The sequence below is a fragment of the Varroa destructor genome, unplaced genomic scaffold (genome assembly GCF_002443255.2).
Source record: "Varroa destructor unplaced genomic scaffold, Vdes_3.0 BEIS01000005.1, whole genome shotgun sequence".
Classification (NCBI taxonomy): domain Eukaryota; kingdom Metazoa; phylum Arthropoda; class Arachnida; order Mesostigmata; family Varroidae; genus Varroa; species Varroa destructor.
The window spans coordinates 33,697,187-33,721,211 of record NW_019211458.1 but is presented as its reverse complement, the minus strand read 5'-3'; the positions used below and the strand labels follow the sequence as shown (position 1 = coordinate 33,721,211).

Here is a 24,025-nt window from a genome sequence, read left to right as displayed (position 1 = left end):
TTATGTCAATAGTTCGCTTAATTATTTATTCATTTCTTACACGACCCTTTTTTGTGAATATAATAACGTCAAATTATTATTATTATTATTATTATTATTATGGTAATCCATAAAAAGCGATATACATGAGATAAAGGAATAACCAAACATGACCTCCCTCACTCTCAGTGAACGGTGACCTTCTAGTATCCAGAACGATCTTTCATACTAGAACCACACTCTTCTTACATTTTAATTCAACTATTACGTGATGAAGTTACATCGTAATGAAGGTGCAGAGTTCTTTGTCGATGACGTCGAGCTCTATAACGTTGCTATGAAGTCTTCAGCTAGCACTCGGCTGCGGCCTGCTGAGGTCCGACGGACGTCCCAGCGCCAGAAGTATCCATCGGTGATACCTGGAGCCCGCTCTGTTGCATATGTTGACTCATTGTCTGCGCGATATGCGGAGAGCTCATGCATGGATCTAACGGTGGCCCTGTATAGTAGATGACAACGGACCTCTCACGTTATTATCTAATTAGAGCACTTATTGCGGTACCGCAATGCTTTCTCTCCTATCTTTTGGCCGAAACAGAAGGCCGTGTTCTAATACCAAATACATGTTTACCAGTCCGATTGCGGTTAGTGAATTGACTTTAAGCTATTAAGCTTAAACGACATTACTATGAAATAGTGCACACATAATTATATAGGAATGGGCATACAGTCTATTGTATGTCTAGATAAATCTGTTCATCAATTGTATTATAAACTAGAGGTCGTTACTGCAGGCTTCGCCGATGAAGCATAAATGCGGTACAATTTGCGTGAATAGGAAAAGTGAGTTCTTCTAAATCATATGCATCATGGTAATAGCCGTTTCACGTACCGTATCCGTTGGCGTTACCGCCTGTGGCGCTGTTGCCGGCGGCAGTGTTTGTGCTATCTTCTTGATAATGGTACGTAGTTGGACCGACCATTCCGCCGAGGAGCATCTCCTGTAAAAGTGAGTCCACACGAGTTTTTCCGACACTCTTCGCCATTTGAATCATTTCGATCATCTGCCATGTGACAGATTGAAGAGTGGGAAGAAGAAGCACCATTTGAACCAAACGGCCCCGAGACTCGTATTGCCGATCATTCGTGTAGTCCTCAAGGGCCGTCTGAACCTGGTAGCGTAGAGCTTTGATTTTGTTCGGCTCATGCAGGCCACGAGCATCTGAAAATTGAACGGTCAAACGACATTTGTCTTGTGTGAGTGCATCAACCGAAACTCTGATCGGAAACCAAAGCTAATAAATCTAGATCAAGTATAGTGGTTGTATAATAAAAGCAATGATATGTACTCAATGCCAGTATAGTTGTATGTGTATAAAAGTGACGGGTTGACCCTGAATGGCCTGAAAAAATTTACTGGGATCGAAGAAGACGATTGCTTTGAGGCAAGCGAACTCTGTGTCGTCAACGCGTATTTCCCGCATCGGGTGTATAAGCTCATCAATAATTCGTTCACTGATTACAGATAGTTCAGCGTCCTGCATAGCGTTTCTCGGCATCAGGAAATCGTTGCCTAGTAGCAAGACGTCCTTGACCGGTAACGAGCGACGGGCGACCCCTAGAACGAGATGTTCCCCAGCGTGAGCTCGTAGCAGGGCCACTTGGTCATCCAATTGCAGCTCGAGGAAGCATGGCAAACTTTTTGCCCAATCAACAAGACCCAAAAGCTGTTGCTTCATTGAGTTGCAAATATCCTCCAATTTGGCTATCTTCTTTGTCTGCATATTATGCTGTTCAGAATCGCCATATCCACCTCCCGGAGTCTGTTGCTATAAGGGAACAAAACAGTGCCAGCAAATAAATTGAGTTAGTCGTTTTATAGCAAAGATTAATTGTACCGTACAATTACACTGTTTTAATGGTATTTTCTTTCACTGTTAACTGCGAAGATTCCCCTCACCGTAGTAGACAATACATACTACCAATCATATTGGGCTGTTACAGATGATTTTGGTAAATTTTGAAGTTAAGTGGCTTTTGAATTAGTCGGGCTAGAATAATAATTTTTAATATGTCTTGAAGGTACTCTGTTTTATTTTTTACGTTCTTGTCCCAGCTCCCGAGTAGTTTCTGAACAAATATACACTTACCACTTGCGCCCCTATCTGTAATTATTCTATCTATGGCTTCTCAAAATTCCCTGTTTGTTTACACACCAATTGCCCTCTTAGGACATATTTAGCTCCCTAATCATATATAAACTCCTATTGGAAGAACGAGCGGATTATTACAGATTATTATCGAACATTACGTTGCTCAATCCAGGAAGTAGTTGAGGTCTGGCGGCGATGAGGTCTGGCTTTGTCATCACGTAACCTGGCTGCTTGTTTCCAATTATCGATAAATTTCTCAAGGAACTCAAAATAGGGGGCAGCTTTCATTAACTCATTTTATAAGAGGGCTAGTAGCAGATGCCTCCGAGCTTTTTTGCAAGTATTACCATTGTCTTACGCTCGACTAACCTATTCGACACAACCACGGGGCTCGATTTTTTTCTCCAAGGAAACGCCATCCTTTCACCTGGTCTCTCTCCGACTCACGGTAGATATTGAACCATCTCTCGTCTATAATGGCCGTATGTTCCAGGCAGATTTTTTGTAGCTTAAAGTTTTGCAAGTCTCAAGCGGAATATACCACGTGCGTCTTCAACTGGCCTGAAATCAATCCACGGGCCATCCATTTTTTTCTCAGATTTCGCATTTTCTGTTCAATCTTCAGGCACGTTACACGTATATTCGTCGATTTTGATAGACAGAGCTTTTAGATTTGAAGCTTTATTTTCGAAAAAGCTCTTCGATTGCGGAAGTGCGTTCCTGTCCTTCGGGTTCCGATACCTGGTCACCTCGCTTCTGTTCCTTAGCACTCTGATCTCCATTCTCGAGACTTCCGTTTGAAGCCTGCTTGCCCAATGTCCCCACCCATCTTTAGTAAATATTCGCAACGTTGTGGTTTTCGAGGAAAAACATAACCACTAGGCGTGGATGTTCCAGACCAAAAACATACTCCTTCTTCTGAACTTGTGTTTTCTTGAGTAAATTCTGCCAGTTTTCATCGGCCGGAATATTTACCAGTTAAATTTCGTCGACTAACAGAATTGCTTCCAATAGCGTAATAACAATAATTCCATCGATATTATATTGTGAATATCAATAGCGTATTAAACTTACGCTTCGCGAGAAGACATCGGCATGAACGAGTGATTGTAAAGTGAGCAGGCCTTGATTAGCGAGTGCCTGGGTGTCCTCATAACTCTGTCGACGGCAGCTGATACGGTCACGTTCATTTTGTACAGCTAAATAAACATAAAGATCACAATTTAATCAACAATTGCATAGGAGAAACAACCGGTTTCACTTAGACAATTCATCTAATATATCCAGAAGTGACTGAAAAGCTAATCTACGTCGGCAATCGCCTACGCTGAGCTAAATCATTGCATCTGACCCTGTTTGCCATAATTAAATAACTTCAGTAGCAATATATTAGGAATATAAGCGCATCTGCTGCCCAAAAAATATGTATTTATCATAGGTATACAAGTTCGGTACGGCTGAACTTCACACGCTTTATTATTATTATTATTATTATATAAGGGTATCGTGTAGAAGTAATTTATTCGGACACTATAATCCTCCTGTATCTCTTCGAAATAACAGTTTAAAAAAAGAGTCACCCCCCACTACCTATGCAGAACGATTCTACTGCGATCCGGGTCAGGCGATGCTTGGTTGGTGGGTTTCCATTACTTGATTGAACAAAGGGCTAGAATTGTAACCCGTACTACGAAGCTGCTACGACTTTATATGTACTGGCGCATTATTCAGTATCGTGGTAACAGCTGTAGCAGCGGTAGCTTGTCTGATTTGTGTAAAATAGTCCTTGTCCATAGATTTAACTCGTAGAGAAGACATAGCAAGAAGGGGCTAGAAGACCATTTCGAATGCAATAGTCCTTATATGCATCTCGACCTACATAAACGTTTTATATCCAAAAAAGACATTAAAACAATTTATCTACATTTTCTCCTCTACCAGTGTCCGCAACGTACATGCGTATATCTGTTCTTTTATTGTTTCACTTGTCGCCTTAGGACTATGCTTTTTTTGGTATTCAAAACTTCTAAGTACACTGACGGCTCTATAAGCATACTGTTTATTTAGGAGATTTGAGACAGCATAACGAAGAGTGTAAGATTTCAGGCATAAGGCTTCGGAACTATACAATTGTGAGGAGCCGTTGCAACCAGCATCTTTTTATCGAGTGTGTCCTATATTGTTTGCTCTATATTTCTGTTCGCTGATTATACGCTCGTGATTCTATCAATATTATCATTTGTTTGTTTCTAGTAGATAGCTTCAACACTCGGGCATATGCCTGTTGGTCACTTCCCTTCTATGGCTGGACTTCGTTTGGATCAACTTATCGTGGTGACGGATCGGATGCTGTTGTTACAAGTTTTCTGTTGAGGCTTGTTTTTCCGAACAGGACGAAAAGACGTACGACGAGAGAAAGGCACAGAATCGTAACCGGTGTCGTAAGCTTGCAACAAGGTGACGAAAGGATGAAGGACGTGGGTACCAAAACGCAGCCAGTGATTCGCCTGATGAAGGCGCATAATGCAACGATCTTTCTCACGACGTTTGCAAAGCGGCAATCAGCGGTCAAAGTTCCATTTATCTTTTTTCTTTACTATTTAGTAAGACAACTGTCGGCATCAGATGAGCACAAGTCGAGCTACGGTCTGCTACCAACTAGTGGGTAGGAGTGGCAAAATGTCATGTCTACGTGTGTATTTGTGCCCGTTTGTCTGCACATTGTGTTGTAGGATTGCCTTGCACGCGTTTCAGCCCACATCAAGTAGGATGCTTCAAACAGAATAGGGCTGTAGAAAGGATCAGGCGAAAGGAAGCTTTTCCGGTCACAGGTGCTCGAGGCCACTTCTGGCGCAATGAAAGATCAAGAGGTTCAAGGGGATCCGTTCGGTTACTGGTTCCAACCAGCTTGTCTGTTCAGAGGGTCCATAGAGGCATGATACAGCTGACCGAGTCACGAGAACACAGTAGCACCGTACAATATCCTGTGAGCGCGCTTATGCCGCCCGCACTGTCCAGTGAAGTGGTACCATCTATAGAATAAGAAGATCGACAATAGGTTGACATCGCCAAGTCACCGTGTAGAAGGAAACTAGCTGTATATTATAAACCAAAAATAAATAAATGTCCTTTGTCTTTAGGGTACGTGTGTCCTGTCGAGGTGTAGAAACGTTAACACGATATTCACACCAGTGCAAGCCAGGAAGTAAGCATGCTGCTTCAGTCTGGCTATGCAGTTCGTTGTGGTACTGAGCGTCGTATCACCGAACCGAGTGGACGGAGCGACAATGAAAAGACGGCTCATGTACGAGTTATATCCCCTTCTGCACGATCTTCATCTCTGTCGGACAAACCGCAAACAACTGTCTCAGTGCAGGATTTTTAAACAGGCGAACGGTCGACGGGCTCGTGATGGTCGTGCCTCTTAGCACGATACAAACATTCAAATCGAAAAATGCATATGACCACTGAAAACCGTCATGTTCCTGTTCACGCCAGCAACATCGACCGGTTGCTGCTGTGGCTGAGCCTATGCCACGAGGCGAGCACGTCCGCCGATCATAATTCAGGCTCGATTCTTCGTCGACCTGGATAGAAAACTAAATTAAGCATGAACCAAATAAAACACCGTTGAATGCTCATCCGTACGAAGAGTGTAGTATGTCTGTTTATTCGTATCTGCATAGTCTGTGTGTGCGTTGGTTCATAGCACTTGACAAGCGCTTCCAAGCACGCCATTGGTGGCATTAACGCCACTATTGTCGGCGGTTGTAAGGCTAGGCACTATACAGTTAACGAGCTGCGAAAGAACAACGAAAAAACCTGGATTACATCGCTTCATCGACCAAACCGCAGCGAAAAAGTGCGGCCGCTGAACGCTGCAGCGTTCAAACGGCGACGAAAACAACGCAGGGAACATCTCTAAGCCACGGCAGGCCAACGACATCATCGGCATCGTACCTATGCGCCTACAGCGGTGAATCTTGCTAGCAGTGGCGGTCGCGGTGGCAGCAGCGGTAGCCGTAGGTAGACGCATCGAGGATTCATGCCACTACTCACAAACAGCGGCCTGATTTGTGTTGGTTCATCTAAAGCGTCTGTTCTATTGACGTCCGCCGTAGCAGATGCATAGTGAGTGCCGCATTTAGACGTAAATATTCTAGGCTGGCGCTGTCACAGCCGCCGCCGCCGCCGCCGCCGCCGCCGTTGTAGTTGGTAGCGTTAGCGCGCATCTACGAAAACTGCCGTCTACATAGGTCATTGGAGAAGATGTGAAAAAAACCCGTTCGCTTCAAGAAGAGTGTAAATATAATGTGGACGGAAAGTCTATAACGACGTAGATTTGACTCTATGCGCAGCTCACCGACTTCGCGTTGTCGTCCGTAACGCATTTGACGATAACGTCTCGATCGGCAGACGACAACTGAGGCTGGCAATCGAGTAACTGGAGCGGCTGCTGGAACAAGCGTCGTCACCAGGAGGCGACGGGGTGTGCTACTTTCGCTAGAGCGGTGTCCAATTTCGGTAAACCACCGAGTATTCGCATTCAACTGATCCGGTTCCGGGAGAGAGACTCCAGCTTAGCGGCGCGAACTTCTATCGCAGTCGGACCAAACGTGATCCAAATGGATAGATGTACGAACAAACGACAGCATCGAATGACTCTCGCCGCCACTGACGCGGATAGCCACCATCGGAATCTCGACATAGCTCCGCGCGTACCGAGACCTAGCAACTTAACTTTCGCAGGTTTATCTATCAGCCGGCCTGACTGAATACACCCCTTTCTTTGGCAGTGGTAAGTCGCGACAACGCGAACGGCAATGCAGCATATCTTTTGGGCAAAAAAGTTCGTTACATCCCGCGCTATCAGCCATAGAGCCAGCAGCTCTCTACCGTTCTGAGTAGTAGGACAAAACAATACAGTGCAATAAATGAGACAAAAATGAATTGAATCAACTTACCTTCCTTGCGCATACCGGCACGAAAGCACTTCTTGAGTCGGCAATAACGACACTGGTTCCGTTTGTCCTTATCCACGACGCAGTTCCTGTCGAAGCGGCAGCTATAAACGTGGTTCTTGCGTACAGATCGGCGGAAGAATCCCTTGCAACCGTCGCAGCTAGATGCTCCGTAGTGCTTGCCGGTAGCCCGATCTCCGCAAATAGCACAATACGATGAGCCCCCATGTGCAGTAGGAACACTGCCGGACGTGCCTGTGACGCTTTGCGCCGACACCGGAGAGCCGCTGGTCGAAATAGGGTTGTTGGCAACACCGTACGTTGCAGCCGCGAGCTGTTCCGCTTCTAGAACCGTCGGCATAAGCGTTAGTTCGTTAGTGGGCTAGAGCTATGAAACCTTATATTGTCGACGCTATCACGACTATTGTCAACTCAGCTTGCATAACGTCAGAGGCATTCTTGATCGCATAGTAAAAGCGAACCTCTGAGGTACATCTCCCGACCTCCGAGTCGTGTTCTGATTCGCGCCAGACCAAGCCTAAGTGTAACCCTTAACCATAGATTAGCATTAGGCGCCCAACACGATGGCCCGAAAACCGATTCGCGTCCAGTATGGTTGAATCCCTTAACTCATATCATTAAGGTGACGCTCTTTCGCTCACTGCCATAGCGAATAATTACAGTTTAACACCATCTATGCCTATATACATACACACCTATATATAGATATATATAAGGGTGTTTCAGAAGCGGCTCGAACATCAATTAACGTAACCACGATCGAGTCTTGTACGCCTCTAGTTAATTCTACTAATAAAGCTTCGAACGGCACTATCTGATATGTTGTTGTTATTATTATTAGAGTCATAACCATCAGCATCAAAATGAATAGTTATCATTTTGTGTCATGTGAGTGTTCTATATTTGTTATGCGGTCTCCCTTCCTCTCCAACTCATTTTCCGACGCTGTCGATAGTGAGACGCAACGCGGCGCCCATAGCGCCAACTGAACGCTAAGCCGGTTCAAGGGGCCATTGTCGACACAGTCGTCATCGTCAGCAGCAGCAGATAAGATTAGATAGGGTTTTTATCAACAGTAGCTTGTCTGCTTGTTTGCTGGCTAAATAGGTAGGTACGTCGTATAGGCAGTCAAGTATATTCTACAATAGGTAGATGTTAGTTTGGTGGAATGTTAGCATTTTTTCTCTATCTGATTTAGTGGGCAGGCCGTTAGAGGGACGAAAGGCCCGGGGATGGGGTGCTAATCGTCGGTGGCATAGCGGCAGAAGCGAGTGCTTTCGCGGCAGAAAGCAGATAGATCGACAAGAAAAAGAATATACATAAGGAGAACGGCCAAGTGCTACCGGCATATCAGGCGTCATTTCTAAAACCTGAGGAGCGGCAGCCTTATGTTACTGCCGCCGCCGCCGCCGCCGCCGCCCCCGCCGCCGCCGCCGCCGCCTTTACTAGTACGTTAACGTACAGTGATACCGAAGTGAAAGGCATCAAATCACCCTTCGATCTACGTATTTGTTCTATCGTATGCACTCAACCAACGTCTCAGCTGTCTGTCTAGTGAAAAGGGAGAGGAACTATGAAAGACGATATTGACAAAAATTGTCGTCTCTTTACAACTATGTCTCTTTACGAGCGATCAAACAGCGAGTGAATTTTACGACGTATTTATAACAATTGGTCAGAAAACCCTTCAGCGAACGCTAACACAGACTGGGTGGTTCTGGTCGGTTTCGGTCCAAGTGAACGAAGCGATTGGCCGGCCACATGGAGAGGGGATTAGAGCGAGCCTGACGGTAACAGCGTAATCAACGCAGTTGAATGGATGTATAGCTGAGCGTGATTCTAGCGCTTAGGTGGAAACAGCTCTCTGGGGATTGTGTACAAACGGCCGTATCGAAGCTAACTGTCAGAAGTGGGAAATCTTTTAGAACAGTTTGTAGCTGCGGATGGCCCCGTAACGGGATCTAGAGCTTAAGTCAGTTTTGTATATTAAAGCCGACAGCTTCGTCTGTTATGCTGGGACTGCCAACGCCATTGTGGCTGCAATGTATGTACCCTAAATCATGTTATCGATCTGGATGCATCTGACATTGTTGATTGGGCTTAACTTTACCTATCGAAGATCTATTTTCGTTAAGGTGATGCTGAGTAAATTAGAGGTAGACTCTTATCACGAAACGCACACTAGTCTAATTTAAATAAACGAAACAGGAAACGTTAAGACATCTCCTTACTGTTCGTTACGAAGCTGAACTAGCGAAATCGTTGAGCGTTTTGAAATGCACACAGATATTTGGCCATGAACTCGCAGTTCACCTCACACTACAATATGGTAAAGTATTTTGTAACAAAAACAACACGATGTTGTTATACGACGCCCACCATGCGTACGATACCGTCTACTTTGTGCAGATTTCGTTACTGGCAAATTCATCTTAGATGTAGATCGGGCCCTAATAGGAAGCCTTCAGAACAATGCATGAGTCAGATGATAGGGGGTCGGAACGCTTCAACGGCAAAAGCATCGAGCATACACGTTTCCGGCTCACGGAGAACTGGAACAAGTTTACTTTATGCCAGATGTCACCCTGTTCCACGTTTCGATTATACTAAACCAAATCTAAATGGCTGCACCTTTCTTACAATTGAAAAATCTAGTCCCTATCATAGAGAAGACCTTAAAATGATCTTTTCTGGTATTCAATAGATGTAATATAAATCTGCTGCTTATTGTCGAATACCTCTTGCACCTATCTCAATAGCAAAGACCTAGGGGTGGGGGCGAGTTTGTGTATCAACGAGTTCGTGCAGCTTCGAACTTAACCGAGTCGAAATACTGTTGGACCCGAACGACATAAGTGATACACTTATCTCAGTTCTGTATTTCGTCGGTGATACATATTTTTCTACGCATAGATGCGCATAAAATAGAGAAATAACGGACATCTCTTCAATTCTACACTTAGTAAAATTTGTTTTAATGGATACCTGCATGAGCGGCACAAACGTCTATAACATCGTCAAGAAGCTGTGCTCTTTCTTCAGCGGTTTCTATCCGTCCTGGATAAAAGTCAACACTGGAACGTACATCTTCCTCATCGCATGACGTCGAGTGTTCAGGAGATGATTCCATGATCTGGTATTCGTTGGTCTGTCGCTGCGCAGCAGAACTGTCGTTCGTTAGATTTTTTGGATCGGGAGAGTGAGTGGGTTGAGGCTTCGAAACGGAATAATTGTAGGTCTTTTTCTCTAAAGCTGTAAGATCGTTTACTTCCTCCAAAGCGGAGTAGTCCTGAACGGGTTTAGTCTGAATGGCGTACTCCTGGCTCGTGTAGCCTTGAAAAGAACAGCTTTGAACCGGCTCGATAGGCCACAATGCACTCATTTTATACTGTTTACGTGGAAGTTACTCGAAATCGACTTCACCAAACTTTAACTTAACGTCACCGTAAGGTTCGACATCTAATATCACTTAGTGTATATATTACCTCCACCGAAAGTTCCGGTTTTTGCAGTGCTTCTCGCAGTAGTTTATGTAGTTAGAGCTCCGAGCACTAAATGATAAATTTCAGGGGGTAAGGGCATGCTTTTCTCCAGAGAGAGTATTTACTGCTAGCACACCTGATTAGTCATAAGCAGAAATCGGAGCGCGATCTAATTAACATGGCTTCTTCGTTCTGGTTTTCATTGAAAAGCGAATTATAAATCTGAACAGCAGCCATATGATTCGCTGGCCAGGAGTTTTGCCTTGTAGATGTCAATTTTCTATTTCGCTGACTTCCATTTTTAGTATATAATAAAGATAAGCGCTAAGTTCTAAGTATGCGTGCATTAGTTTTACGCCTTCGTGATCAGCGTTTAAAATTTTATTACTTACGAACGAAGGGAAACATCGAATGTTAGGTGAAAGAAAGTTCATACCTCGAGTCCGTCAACAAACACACTTTGAACCCGCATGAATGTATAGGAAAACAGCTGTTACCTCGTAGATCGGCGGCCGAGAGGGCAAACGAACAAAACAACACCCGACATGAATCTACAGCGAGAAATGGATTGATCATACACTTCACACCCTAGACATCGTGTGAAGTACGTATAAGATTATATGCTATGAGGTTTGGCGCTGCCGGAAAATCAGGACCAGTGTAATGAAGATGCGTAATCTCAAAAATCATAGTGAAGTTAGTTGGTTCTGGGTACGGTGAACGCCAACTTGACTGAATCCAGAAACGGTGCAGTGTAAAAGTTTGTTAACGTCAAATTACCTGTTCTTATTAGTTTTCGATTGCTTAATCCTATGTTCTATACAATATGTTGATTATGTTGCTGATCTGTATCGGCTACCCTCGATAGTGGTCTTCGCTCGAGATCTCCCATCGCTTTGAAAAGTCAACTATGGCTGGCATATTTACGCCGCTCTCATTAAGATTTGACAAATGACAAGAGAAATTACTGGATTCATCTTTACCTTAGTTATTACAGACAAGCGTGTTTATTCCTTTCATCTTGCCAATGATTTTAACATGTTTTTTGCTGCATGCTTCGAAAAATCGTATTTAATCTCGTGTTGTACAAACCTCATAATGCCATACGTCTCATAGACAGTGTACGGAGCTTGGAGCTTCAGTCGGCTATCGAAAGCCGCCTATCGTTTATCAGTAGCTTTACTATTATCAATATTATGTATCCGACGAACGCAGGCAAAGTAGTGTTCCATTAAATTAAAATGCGAAACCATATGCATCATTGTAAAATTGCCAAAATCAGCCTAAATAGACCAGGTTACCTAGTAGCGTTGCGTAGGTTAGGCTAAGCGTCCACGTAAATGTCATATTCCGATCAGTAGGTCGAACGGTATCTGTTGCTCGTGTCCAACTTCAATGATTGCTTTCGAAAAATGATAAAATACCTTTAAAATGCTTTTATTGCACAGATGTTTGTGTCACATTTTGCGACAGCCAGGCTAATAGAAGAGTCGATAGTCTTCGTTAGTTGATGTAAACCTTTTGCCAAAGGCTGAGTGTGGTATTCCTACAGATTTTTTTACGTTACGATACGTTCACGTCGTGGGTAGATTGTCGTATGTAATCATATCGTCTTCAAAATTCGATCTATTCTGCACATTCGCCTTTCTATTTACAATGTGACGAGACGATTTTTTCTCCTTCTGTCCCTCGCTGAGGTACACAGAACAACGAGATCCGAGTCATAGTTATGAGTCATCACCTCGCTCATCGGTCATTCGTTGAGAACACGACGTTCAAGGGCTCGAGCCTCAACCATCACATGTGTTATTAAACGTAATTATTGATGCTGATCTGTTCTTTTTCAATACTAGTGTAACGCGAAGTGTGTAAATAGAGCTCGATAATTACAAACAATCTGCTATCTAGTTCGACTCATTTCATTAAACTCAGATGTTTTCAATTATCGCTTTTTTACGTCACACCGTATCAACCGTGACTGCACTTTCAATCTTTATTTTTTTTTCGAGTAAACTTCTGAAGGTGATATCTTCGGACACAAGATTTTCTGCTGAAAGTTATACTTCACATAAGCTGCCTATATATATATATATATATATATATATATATATTCTTTATCTCGTAATCTAAATATACTACGTTAGCTTGTGCATAAAATACAGGCGAAAGAGATATAAAACTAATACGCCTAATCAGAAGCTTACGTAGGTAACACACACTCGTTTAGTGGATGCACAGCTCTAAAAGAAGAATGTTAGCTTTGTTTTTTTGCTTTTTCAGCTTAATCACTAAAATACCTTACAGAATCTCGAGCAGAAATTGCTACAGCTTCTTTTCAAACCGACTGTGTAGTTACCGAAATTCATATAAGAACCAAAACGAACAGATTTGTAATTTGGATCGTATCGCTGATTTACAAGTACAGGTAAAAAAGGCATAGGCACAGTTTGTAGACCTTCAGGTCTCAGCCATTCATTAGGTATATCGCAGAAGTTGTTCAATCGGTGCGCTGTTATTATCAGCACAAATAACGATAAGCTTCTTGAGTGCATTTCGGCATTGAAAAAACAATCGAATTTTATAGCATAATAGATATACGTGTCGTCATTTCGATTTCTCGCTTTAGATTTGAAGGGTCCCGAGTCTGTTTGTCCATGGAAAAATGGTGGTAGCTCTATCGAACGTGTAATGGATGGAATCTGATGTTTCAAATTCAAACGGAAATTGAATTTAAGTACACACGTTCTTAAGACGTAGAAAAGATTCTGTCCAACTAATCGCTTGTGAATTTTCATCCAGACAGTAGGTTCAAGGAAGCAGATAGATCCGTTTTGTCATTTATACTGAAATTATTACCTCATAAATAGGCTTGCACGTGAAGGTTGGCCGTATGAAGCTGGGCCTGTAGCACGGGGAACTTTGGAACAGTTTTGCCGATAATAACGAGCACGTTTGCACAAAAATCCGCCGACTGCTTCCTCGTTAACTTCAAGCGCCTGTAGCCGAGATGAAGCGGCTCATAGTGAGCGCAAGCCAACTTCAAAACGGGTTTAAGTGTATTCCAAAGCAATAGACGAAATTATAGTATTAGACCAGTTTAGCCATAAATATCAACGTAGATTGCGCAACGGAGGTCTAGCAACATTATGCTAGCAAATCGTTGCCAGATCATTTTCGGATATCGCACAACTGAGTGACATCAACGACTCGAATTTTGTTGGCAAGATGGCCTCTATACAGTTTTCATCGAATAGTAAGACGGGGTTCTGTTCGCGTTCTCGTTTGATGCCTAAAGCTTCGGTCACCCGAGGATGTGGAGCGATGGCTAGCGTTGATTTCGGCAAATAGGACCCGAAAGCGATGCGGAATAACGTAACCCCCATTCTCTGCTTATTTTTTTATATAGTAATTTTCTTTTACTTGTTTTCGACACTTTTATTGGTTTGCTATTCTGTTAGAGTTGTAGGTCGCTGAATATAACATAATACTCCGTATGGTACCCTGTCGCGTAACTACGATAGCAAATAAAGATACGTAACAAAGGGCGCTATCGCTTCAAATACTCTCACATATGCTGTGTTAGGATTGTAAATAATTAGGGTTTCGAGCCACAGCCCGCACTCTTCTTGGCTGTGTCGTGTAGCATCGAGCTAGCTGGATGCTATTTCCTGACAGCAGAGATTTCGTATGAACAAGAAAAAGTAAGAGATAAACTTCATATAGTAAGGGCTTTTCCTGAAGTACTTGTCAGACATGGTTGTACGTTTAATTTATGATACACGAATTACGAGTCTAAACAATATTAGGGGCTGTCGTATTTTGTGACAGCCACACGGTACGAATGTTGAGCAGTTTAAGGCTATTCGAAAAATATAATGCCATGGGGCAATTGTAATTCTCCTTAGCGGTCTATCTTTATACGCTTGCAAGTGTAATGGCCCATATATTTAATAGCCATAAATTTAACATCAGATCAAGGTTATCGCCACGGTGATTTAGCTCATAAGTATATATATATATATATTGCTGGTATGCGGGTATGCGTAGAGAGGCAATCAGATAGATAGCGCTAATTGCGACAATAGAGGCAAATTTACAAGTACGTATAAGAGTTTCCAGGAAAGCTTCCGTCCTCATAGGGGGCGCTAGCGATCGGCTCTTCTCCCTTTTTCGAGCACTGAACAGTAAAGACAACATTAAGCGACTAGATACAGCCAAGTTATGGGTACAAAACCAACGACAAACAGTTCCCTGCCTCCTCTGAATAAGCAAGAACTTATTTACAAGACGAGATGAAATGCTTATACACGTGCTGGACCTAACAACAATCGGTTTTATGTCGTTTTGCCAGATTCTTTTCCCATATGCGTGGTAACGTTGTCATGTATGATTTTTTTTTCTGTGCCGTAGGCATATGAAAGGAAGTTGAAAACACCTCTTCCTGTTTTGCCCGTAAGAATCATTTTACTTTTAGACCTCGATGTACACAACCTGCTTAACTAAAAGCTAGCTATTTTTAGGTTTTGACAACGGTAGAGTTGGGTCGGTGAGCTGACGTGCGGTTAGCTTTTTTCATTTCGGGTGCCATCATCTCACTTTCGTTCTGTTTTCATTCGCTACAACGTCTACTTAGAGTTCCAAGTATGAAGTCAAATAATTCCAATGGCACGATATCACATATCTTAACTGATTCTGTGATACGACAATCGTGAGCTCACTGTAACCAAGCATCTCATTCTCAACTATCGATAATTGGCCATATGTCGGAGTAATCACCGATAATACGGTTGTGATTATTGCGACTCGTGGAGCATCGTTCTGCTGTCAACTGATACGCTCCTGTAGGTTCCATTCAGTGTTGCTAGCAAAGTAAAAAATAAGTAGTTATCTATTGGAGTAGGTATTTTTTTCGGCCTTTCTATCAACTAGCTTCTTCGCAATAGATAGTTAGCAGTATTTCTACTTTGGGTTTGACTTACCATCTTTAATGCTTGCATTACTGACTCCAATGGATCTTTTGTAATCCCAATGCTCCGGGCTGCTACCGCCTTCCGAGCTCGTATGTCCTCCGCTGGTATCGTCCAGATGCCCGGCTCGGCTGTTGATTGTTGTCTGGGGGCCCATATGCGGTGGTGATCCCCCAAGCTCACGTAATCGTTCCCGCTCATCGTCTGGCCTAAAATGTCGCACCCCAAAGGGCTGGGCTGCACCACGCACGTTCGAATACTTCTGATAGCCTTCCATCTCCCTGCTGATTGCTGCTTCATTATTGCTCGATGCCTCCTGTTGCTGTACCGACAATAGCTGTCTAGGCTGCAATTGGTACGGCCCACTGCAGAGTTGGTCGTAACCAAATGGCTCGGGCAAACCGAATCGGGGATCTCTCGAAGTTGCCAGCGTGGGGCTTGTTAGAGGGCCTCCACCGGGCCCATTTCCTGTACTCGTTGAGATTGCGAGACGATTAAACTCGGACCAGCGAGGGTCATTCTTGAGGTCCGCCAAGCACCATTTCTGACCGTTTTTAACTGCTGGAAGAAGGGGCTGAATTTGGGTGGCGGACTCCGTTGTAGTATTCGTGGGTGCTAGATACACAGAGGTGTGAGGGCTGCCGCGAAACTCCGTCGTGCTGCCGAAATAAAACCAGCTTTCAGTGAATTCTGCTGCCGACGCCGGCCAACCGACAGTCGGGGGAGGGGGTGCGCAAGGTTATAGGTCTGCTGTAAACTGATGTGTTTCAAGACGCCGTCACGATTCCGACCTGGCCTGCGACAATCGGTGTCTGAAGGAAACGTCAAACCCAACGAGGGCAACGATAATCAAACGTAGAAACAAGACTGTGACAATTGGTCGTCAATGGTGTCGTGAAAGCATGTCACTTCGGTGACCTCTCGAGAGACGGGCGAAAAGGACATGAATTCAGCTGTAAGGTCTACAGGGAGCTGGAAGGGAAAGCCAATAGCGTCGGAGGTCCAGGTGCAGCTGTGTGTTTCGCTTAGTTACCCTTTGCATTCAACGGCAATTCAATATAATGGGCAGATCACAGGGTCCAGTAATGCGCCAGCGTGGCTCCGGTAAGATCTCGAGGGTCACCCTGGCCGAACGTGCCCGTAATCGAGTTCTATTTGGTTATATAGCGCATACACGAATGTTTTGATTGAGACGCCTTTTCCGACCAGTTTTTACCGCTTACCGAGATTCAAGTGAGAACAGAAGCTTTTTCACACACACGCAAAAGGATCACTCAGGCCTCGCGGGCTGGGTGTGACTCCTTAGGCACTTCGTCGGAAATCATGATGGCTCTGTAGTCACTATCTGTCTATTTCGATATATCTGTGAAAAGCGACCGTCATGAAAAAAGGTAATAACCCTAATGAAACCGTCCACAATTCAAACGATTCAGGCGGAAGCGGTGTTGGATCTTGGGGGCAAGTGTAGGTCAAAAATACGCTTTTCCAAAATCACTACTATGTACAACCCCCGCAATGCAAGTAGTTTCGGTTCCAGTATCACTGCCGTGAGCCGAAATCGAAAAGCATCGATTCTGGCAACGAGTGGGCCTGTCTTATACACGTTTTGTTGTAGTCTAGAGGATCTAGAGAAACTGCAGAAGATTTCTGGGGCGCTCCAAACGATCGCTCCAAGCACTAGCCAGACAGAGAAGAGTGAGTCCAAAAGAAAGGACCCGAAAACCAGTGAAAGGACGCTCCGCGCGTCGTTGCTAGCCTCCCGTTGAATTGATTACGGAGCGGTAAGGGTGGGCTTATCGGAGGCGGAGCTATTTGCTAAACGTTTACAGGCGGAGCTTAACAAGGCGCCGTGTGCGCTGGCTGTAGACGAGATGACAGTCGCTCACGACTTTTGGCGTCTGGATCCGTACATGGCTGCATACACGACAGCTACGCAGATCGCCAGCTTCCTTGGCGTTGTCGTGTCGAGCGTGAGTGCATGCGTGAGTGGGTGCGGGTGTAATTATTTTAGCTCTTTTAGCCGGAATGGACGTCAGCAAAGCGAAATCGCCATGGTACATGGCTGAACGGTGGTTGATTTCTCATTTGTTCCGCGAATAGCGGGACAGAAAGGTGGCTAACGTTCAAAGTATCATATAACTCAGCAACATAGTGGCCATATATGTAAATCAGAAATATAGGGGGCGGTAAATTCAATTTATCACTTGGTATATATAGATCGCTATGGCCAACAGCTGACCGATAGCGAGCTCTTTTCAGCACTGCTGAAGAGTCTTCATCTATTATCAGCCATGTTTGTTCACGTTTCATATTGCAGTTCAGTACCGTACTCTACCGCGATTAAAAGTAACGCTATTAGTTTTCGTTAGAGAGAGAAATAAATCTTTGTTGTTATTGTATCAGGACCGGACACTCATACCGATGCTAGCTTTTATTCGTTTTTAGGCCCATTGCTTTTCTTTCTGCTAGCTGACGCTGTATCGCAAAAGCGACGCAGGTTGGCTTCAGGCAGAGGATATGGAATCGGGACGCCGTGGAAACAAATCTGGCGCCACAAACAAAACATCGAGTCAAGTTGATATCTGCCGGAGAGAGACAATACAAACTATGCGAACACATCACAGCGGTAATTATGGTTATTACGACTATAATGGATAAAGACAATGAAACTAGCAAACAGATATTGTTTGTATCGCTCGATTCTTCTCTCGATGGGATGTAGAGATCGACTGCTTCGACACTGTTGACGATATCATAGAGAACGATATACTTACGTCAGCCACAGACCGGAATACGTAAACAGAGTGGTAAAAAACGTTTTGAATCAATAACCTCATAGAAACTATTATTGATAATAACGTACCTCATCTATATTGGTTCGTCAGGTAAATAGGCTTCTTTTGGCCTTTGTGCTCACCCTATCGTCGATGGCAGAGAGCAAACGCCCCTCGAACTCGTAAATCAGCCATGTCGTTCATGGCGGTCTGTTAGCGAACTGTCAGTCAGATTTTCCAATAGACGATGCTCGTTGATGATGTGGAACACCTATATATTTACGCAATTATTGGGACAATACGGAGTCAAATATTGTCAACTTTGCACGCAAAACCGAGTGCGAAAGTTGAAGCACTTTTAAGCACTAAGCAAAAAGTCCTTTAGAAACAAATCTAAAAGCTCGATTTTCCTCTTTTATGATGAACGTTTGAATAATCCCGGGTTCATGATGGCGCTAGAGAATAAGCTTAGGTCGTTGTGTACTTGCTGTAGCCATAACGATTCTAATATTAGAACGCTAACTCGGAACATTCCAGCAAATACATCGCACAAAGTTTGATCCTTTAGAATTAGTGGATAAGAGTGCGAGGCCGTAACTAAGCCATGCAGTCGTTCCACCTATCTTCGTCGCAAGTTTGTTGAGCAAAACAAGCTTAATGACAATGGTTTCTCATGTGGCGTTCGTCTCGGACTCGAGTGCTCGTCATTTAACGTTTAGGTATATCATAAGTATCCAAAATTCGGAGCGTCCTGGGGCAGTTCGATCGCCAGCGCTTCGTTGGGTCGAAAGGTCCAAAAAGGGGTCAAATTTTGTAGAAAACTAACACTAAAAAAGACATCCAGTCGGTTTTTTTTTTTTTCGAAATTGCCAGCCAAACATGATTGCGCCACAAACGATATGTGTCAGCCAATATAATTGGTATCCATATGACCGCCTCCTAAGTTTTGTTTACGTTAGTTTCAATTGCTCCATTTAGCAGAAATATTTTCTACACAAACAAGTCGAACATAATTTTTTTTAAATTCGCAGCGCTGGAAGTGATAGTAGTCCACAAAGAAAGTCTCATTGTATTGTTACTATTTTGATATTTGTGACCAGGCTTGAAGTAATAAAGATGTTAGCGATTGCTCACTATTTATCAGTAGGATTGCTTCTCTGGTCAGGTGAAGAGAACGACAAAGCAGACTTGAAGATGCATTATGGCTTATATTGATAACGCGAATCATATCTATGGAGAGATCGTGTGGCAGTCAAAAATGTTTGCGAAGAGTCATTGCTATCAGGTATTTGTATTTTCGTTTCGTTGAAAGGCACTCTTCCACAAACTAATAGTTCTCATATAGATGCAGGCTACCTACATAAGAAACATAGCAAAAGGTGAATGCGGAAAACGGGGAAAGAAATAGGATTAAAAAAATCGAAGCCTTTTTGAAATTACTTGAACCATGTATTTAGAATCCGATAAAGTAAAACGTATAAGAACGGATATGGCTTACCGGTACTACATCAACTTAAAGGAGTCACGTCGCGTACGATAAAATATAATATATATCTTTTTTTTTATAGGCAGATAAATGTGTACTATAGATATATAGGAGACAAGAAGAGGGAGAGTGAGTTATCCACGCTTCTCTTACGTCACGACACACGTACAATACTGATACACACAGGCACGCATACACGACGGAAGAGCTCCTGCTTAACTTCAACTCGAAATAGTTGTAAGCAACAGCTGTAATGTCGCTGCTAGTATTTTCCTGACTTGCTAAACAACTGTGCATAAAAGAACTTTAATCGATCACATGGTCAATTATCTTTCTGTCGTCGGTAGTATCCAAAAAACTGTAGATGGAATAAATCGTTTGCATCCCGTTGCACACTATGGTCCGTTGACACGATCGGTCATGAAAACTCAGGTCACGTTGGTTTTCCAGAAGGCACGAGCAAGGACGCTGCGAAACTGCGGTGCCGAAGTGGCAGCATTCTGCATGAGCAGGGAACACCGATGGGTCTATACTAATTTTTCACAGTATCCATTAAAAAGCGGCTAACGGGCGTACCCTGGAACTGTTGCTATGACTGGTAGGTGCTGCAATCAACCAATGCCATCGTGGTAGTTGTAATACAGCTGAAAGCAAACTGGTGCGCGACAACGTTCCGTTCTGCTATGAGCGGCGGACGGCCTAAGCACAGAAAGCGGAGCAGACAGTGGGATAACAGACCGTGCTCATTGTCATCGTCGCCGTGAGGAACACCCGCCTGATCTAAACCTGGATTGTGGATTGCTGTTGGCCATTGAGCACAGGTCGTCCGGTTGGCCGATATGGAGGTTGATATTCCTTTGATGTGTGTTTGTCGACTGCCTCCTAGGCGAGATTGAAAGAAAGAATAGGCCACCTGTGATCAGCAACATTAGCACGCGGTAGTGGAACTATACACTCTACCCTAAATTACTCGCCCACTAGGGGCATGGTCCACCTGACGGATAAGTTGACCGACCCTCGGTGCGTCAGGGAATGGCTAGCGCTCATCGTAGCAATTATTGTAGAGAGACAACTCGTAAACTAACCTGGTCTGTTGACTTATCCTGCTGCGCTAAGCTACCAGGACCGGGGCCAAGATACAAAGTCCTTCCCAGAATAAATAGAGCAAAAGTCGTTTCTACCATCTGCCAAAGTATAAATGTTCTGGGCTTCCCTTACCAATCAGTAGATCCTCTTCCTTTCAATCGAAATCAGCCCGTAATTGTTAGCTGCAATAGATAGCGATGTAGTAGGAGACTAGCTCACCGTTTAAATGGAAAGGTGATTTAGTAGATTTAAATATGCCCGTATAGTCGGTTTCACCCTAAATCCGGATACTAACAGTACCCTCTTACGAATTATATCACCTTACAGGTTGCATTACAGACTGATCTGTTGGCAACCAGTCGATCTTGGTAACAACGGTTCCACCAGTCTTTCTAAAGGCGACAAGAAACCAGAATCGGTCGTCCGCCGAAGCCACACAGTTTCTTAAGCCAGAGAACGCAATATATTCCTATGGATAAACCTATCGCTGTTCTCATAGCTCCGAAGAGAAAGTCAACTGTATTCGACGACACTCCAATCTGCTGGGTCCCATTTACAACTGATGTCGAAATCATGTTCCTGGAATTACTAGTATGAAGTTTCCAGTTTGTGTGTGTTGGAGTTGAAGCTCATTTTCGTTGGCAAACAATTTAAGGAGACGTTTTCGTCGGCTGCTTTTGGGAACGCTGGGGTTCCAGGCTAACTGTAACTCTAGTCAGCTCTGCAAAGCTACTGCCTTCACGACGTAGGCCAGTATTCTTTTGAGTCTGTTGTCATTGCACAGCACTTAGAAAAGGATTTGAAGGTTGTGCTGCAAATACCGGAGTACCGCAAGCTTCTCCAGATTACCGAACTTACAATTGTAATTAAAAAAAAAAAAAATATATTATTTCCACTTGATCCTGTAGAACGTTGAGTATGTTACACGCTACAGTTGCTGAGATAGGTATTCAAATATAGCTCAGATAATCCCTCTACGGGTTTTACGTTCGGTATCGCCATTAAACATTCCATCAGATGGCTATTCCTCAGCATGGAACGAAGTCTGTCTACACCCGACTTCGAACATAGGCCGTAACGTGTCCATAATATAAACAAGCAAATACGTAACCCATTAAGCTGACTCAGATAATCTAAGTAATTACTGCCATCTAACCACCATTGGCAATGTCTTCACTCCAGATAGGGATGGTACAATGGATGTGCGCGTCAAACGCATGCCGACTTCAGGTGCCGTGTAGCTCGAACTACGAACCTCAAGAACCGAACGCTAACAACAGATAAATGCCACAAAAGGATAAAAGCTAACTTAACTAGTATCATAGGTTTTCGACGAAACCTTATTTTTTTGGATACAGTGCAGTAACTTTGTGACGTTGCTGAAATTAGTCTTACTATTGTGCTAGCAAATCTGCATCACTGGGCCCTGCGCCGCGACCTCCAGCGGCCTTCAGTGTTGGGCGTATATAGACTCAATCAACAGTTTTTCAGCGTTTAAACGCTCGCAGTAGGTAAACAACCACCAAAAAACATGACCTCGAAACATTTTTTGAGCCTGGAGTATTACAAGGTAGTTGATAATAGCAGAGGTCGATGTGTGCTGCCCTTCATCTCGGAATAGGCCTAGTCGTAAAAAACTCATTTAAGGCTTACAAAACCAGCATTTTCATACAAATACCTACTCTAACATAGAACGCAAACATTTGTGCTGGGTAAATGCCGCAGCGAAGTTATATGTTGCTAACAACATATTAACAACTCAATCATCAACATTAAAATGTTTCAATTGTCATTCAAATGTATCGATTCGTCGTCTATTTGGCTCTATCATTCAACGATTTAAGGCTACACGGCGAGAAAAACGATTTTTTCAATAGGCACAACTAATGATTGTGGAACAACGTTGGTAGAAAATATCATAGCAGTTAAAAATCTGATCCGACTTCTTTCTAAAGCGAATAATTATACACGTTAGTAAAATAAACAAAACAAAAAAAAACGAAGTCTGTATATAGGTTTCATACGAAAAATAATTATGGCAGATTTATACTGTTTTTCAATTCATATTTTTGTTTAATTGCATGGATTAAACGTTATTATTTACTTTAATTGAGAAAACACACGATAGGATGATAAGCCCGGAGTTTTCGATTTTGACGTAGACACGATTTACTTTAAGAACGTAAAAAAAAAATTTCTAAATGAATGCGTAGTGAACGCGAAACAGAAAATATCGATTACAAAATAGGGCACACAGTCAGACCACTTTTCTCAACAATGAAACCTAGGAAAGTTACTGAAAGATACAGTGGAAGACGTTGGCCTGAATCTATCTATATACTAAAGTTATTTGATCTAGTGGTTGCCCAAGAGTATTTTGTACCGTTTTAACCATAATTAGCCAGCAGTCAGTAATTCTCTTGTTTCTAGCGATCTGAGTTGAGTGATGAAGAAATCCCAATACGGTTCACTTAACAAATACACGTTCATTGTTTATTTCGATTTTTCTAGAGTTCAACTCAGTTTTTACTGTACATATAGCCGATTCGTATCAGACATCTATTGTGTTTCTCCATAGTTAATATTTTCTATATAATCGACAATCGATGTTACCACGATAACGCTAATGTAAAAACAATAGCTATAAATATATCTAATGTGTCGTATGCTATCGCCTCGGATAGATTTGTGTTTGCATACTTTGTAACTATGCTGGGCAAGCTATGACCGCAACGTATGAATGGATAAATACTCTAAGGTCAATTTTTAATATGACGCGCCCCCGCTCCACATACCCTGGACCTTCTTCCATTTGCAAAAATTTGCTAAAAAACATTATCACAACGCACGATTTGTTTGAAACAACTGAATAAACACTTCATAGCACTGCGGTAATCCTGTTATCAGAACAAGTAAAGGCATGAATCGTTGAATTAATCAATCACCCACGATGCGAAACCAACAGAGCTACAAGTAGTAACTCTTCTTAATTGGCACTTTTATAAGTATGCTCCTGTTCCTGTGGTAAGGCACACACTCAACAGTAATAGGCAGGCAATGCTACATGGAGCTAATAAGTCATTTATACATGTGGTGCTCTAACTTTGTCGACCGAG

The 24,025-nt window shown here is 43.2% G+C and overlaps 1 protein-coding gene across 4 annotated transcripts; it reads right to left on the bottom strand.

Annotated features, from left to right (window-relative positions):
• Positions 1–20,837, bottom strand: LOC111250695 (hepatocyte nuclear factor 4-gamma-like). 4 transcript variants are annotated; one of them, XM_086989809.1, is made up of 7 exons: positions 11,033–11,075; positions 10,100–10,268; positions 7,097–7,438; positions 3,207–3,331; positions 1,397–1,808; positions 872–1,201; positions 1–478 (listed from the first exon to the last, which is right to left on the bottom strand). In XM_086989809.1, the coding sequence occupies exons 1-7, from the start codon at positions 11,066–11,068 to the stop codon at positions 330–332; spliced, it is 1,563 nt and encodes a 520-aa protein (XP_086845935.1). In that variant the 5' UTR covers positions 11,069–11,075; the 3' UTR covers positions 1–329. The 4 variants fall into 4 exon arrangements, with proteins under 4 accessions (XP_086845935.1, XP_086845936.1, XP_086845934.1 ...); XM_086989810.1 differs by lacking the exon at positions 11,033–11,075 and adding an exon at positions 10,600–10,870; XM_086989808.1 differs by lacking the exons at positions 7,097–7,438; positions 10,100–10,268; positions 11,033–11,075 and adding exons at positions 15,576–16,222; positions 19,993–20,837.
• Positions 20,838–24,025: the final 3,188 nt, after the last annotated feature.

What these genes read in the sequence shown, in the direction of transcription:
- LOC111250695 (XM_086989808.1), bottom strand. Translation starts at nt 20,120, where the DNA reads ATGCACAGTTGTTTAGCAAGTCAGGAAAATACTAGCAGCGACATTACA. An exon ending in TAATGCAAGCATTAAAGATG is followed by an intron (nt 3,332 to 15,575) that starts GTAAGTCAAACC and finishes ATGTTTATTTAG; the next exon opens with CTGTACAAAATGAACGTGAC. An exon ending in AATCGTCTTCTTCGATCCCA is followed by an intron (nt 1,202 to 1,396) that starts GTAAATTTTTTC and finishes TTCAATTTTCAG; the next exon opens with ATGCTCGTGGCCTGCATGAG.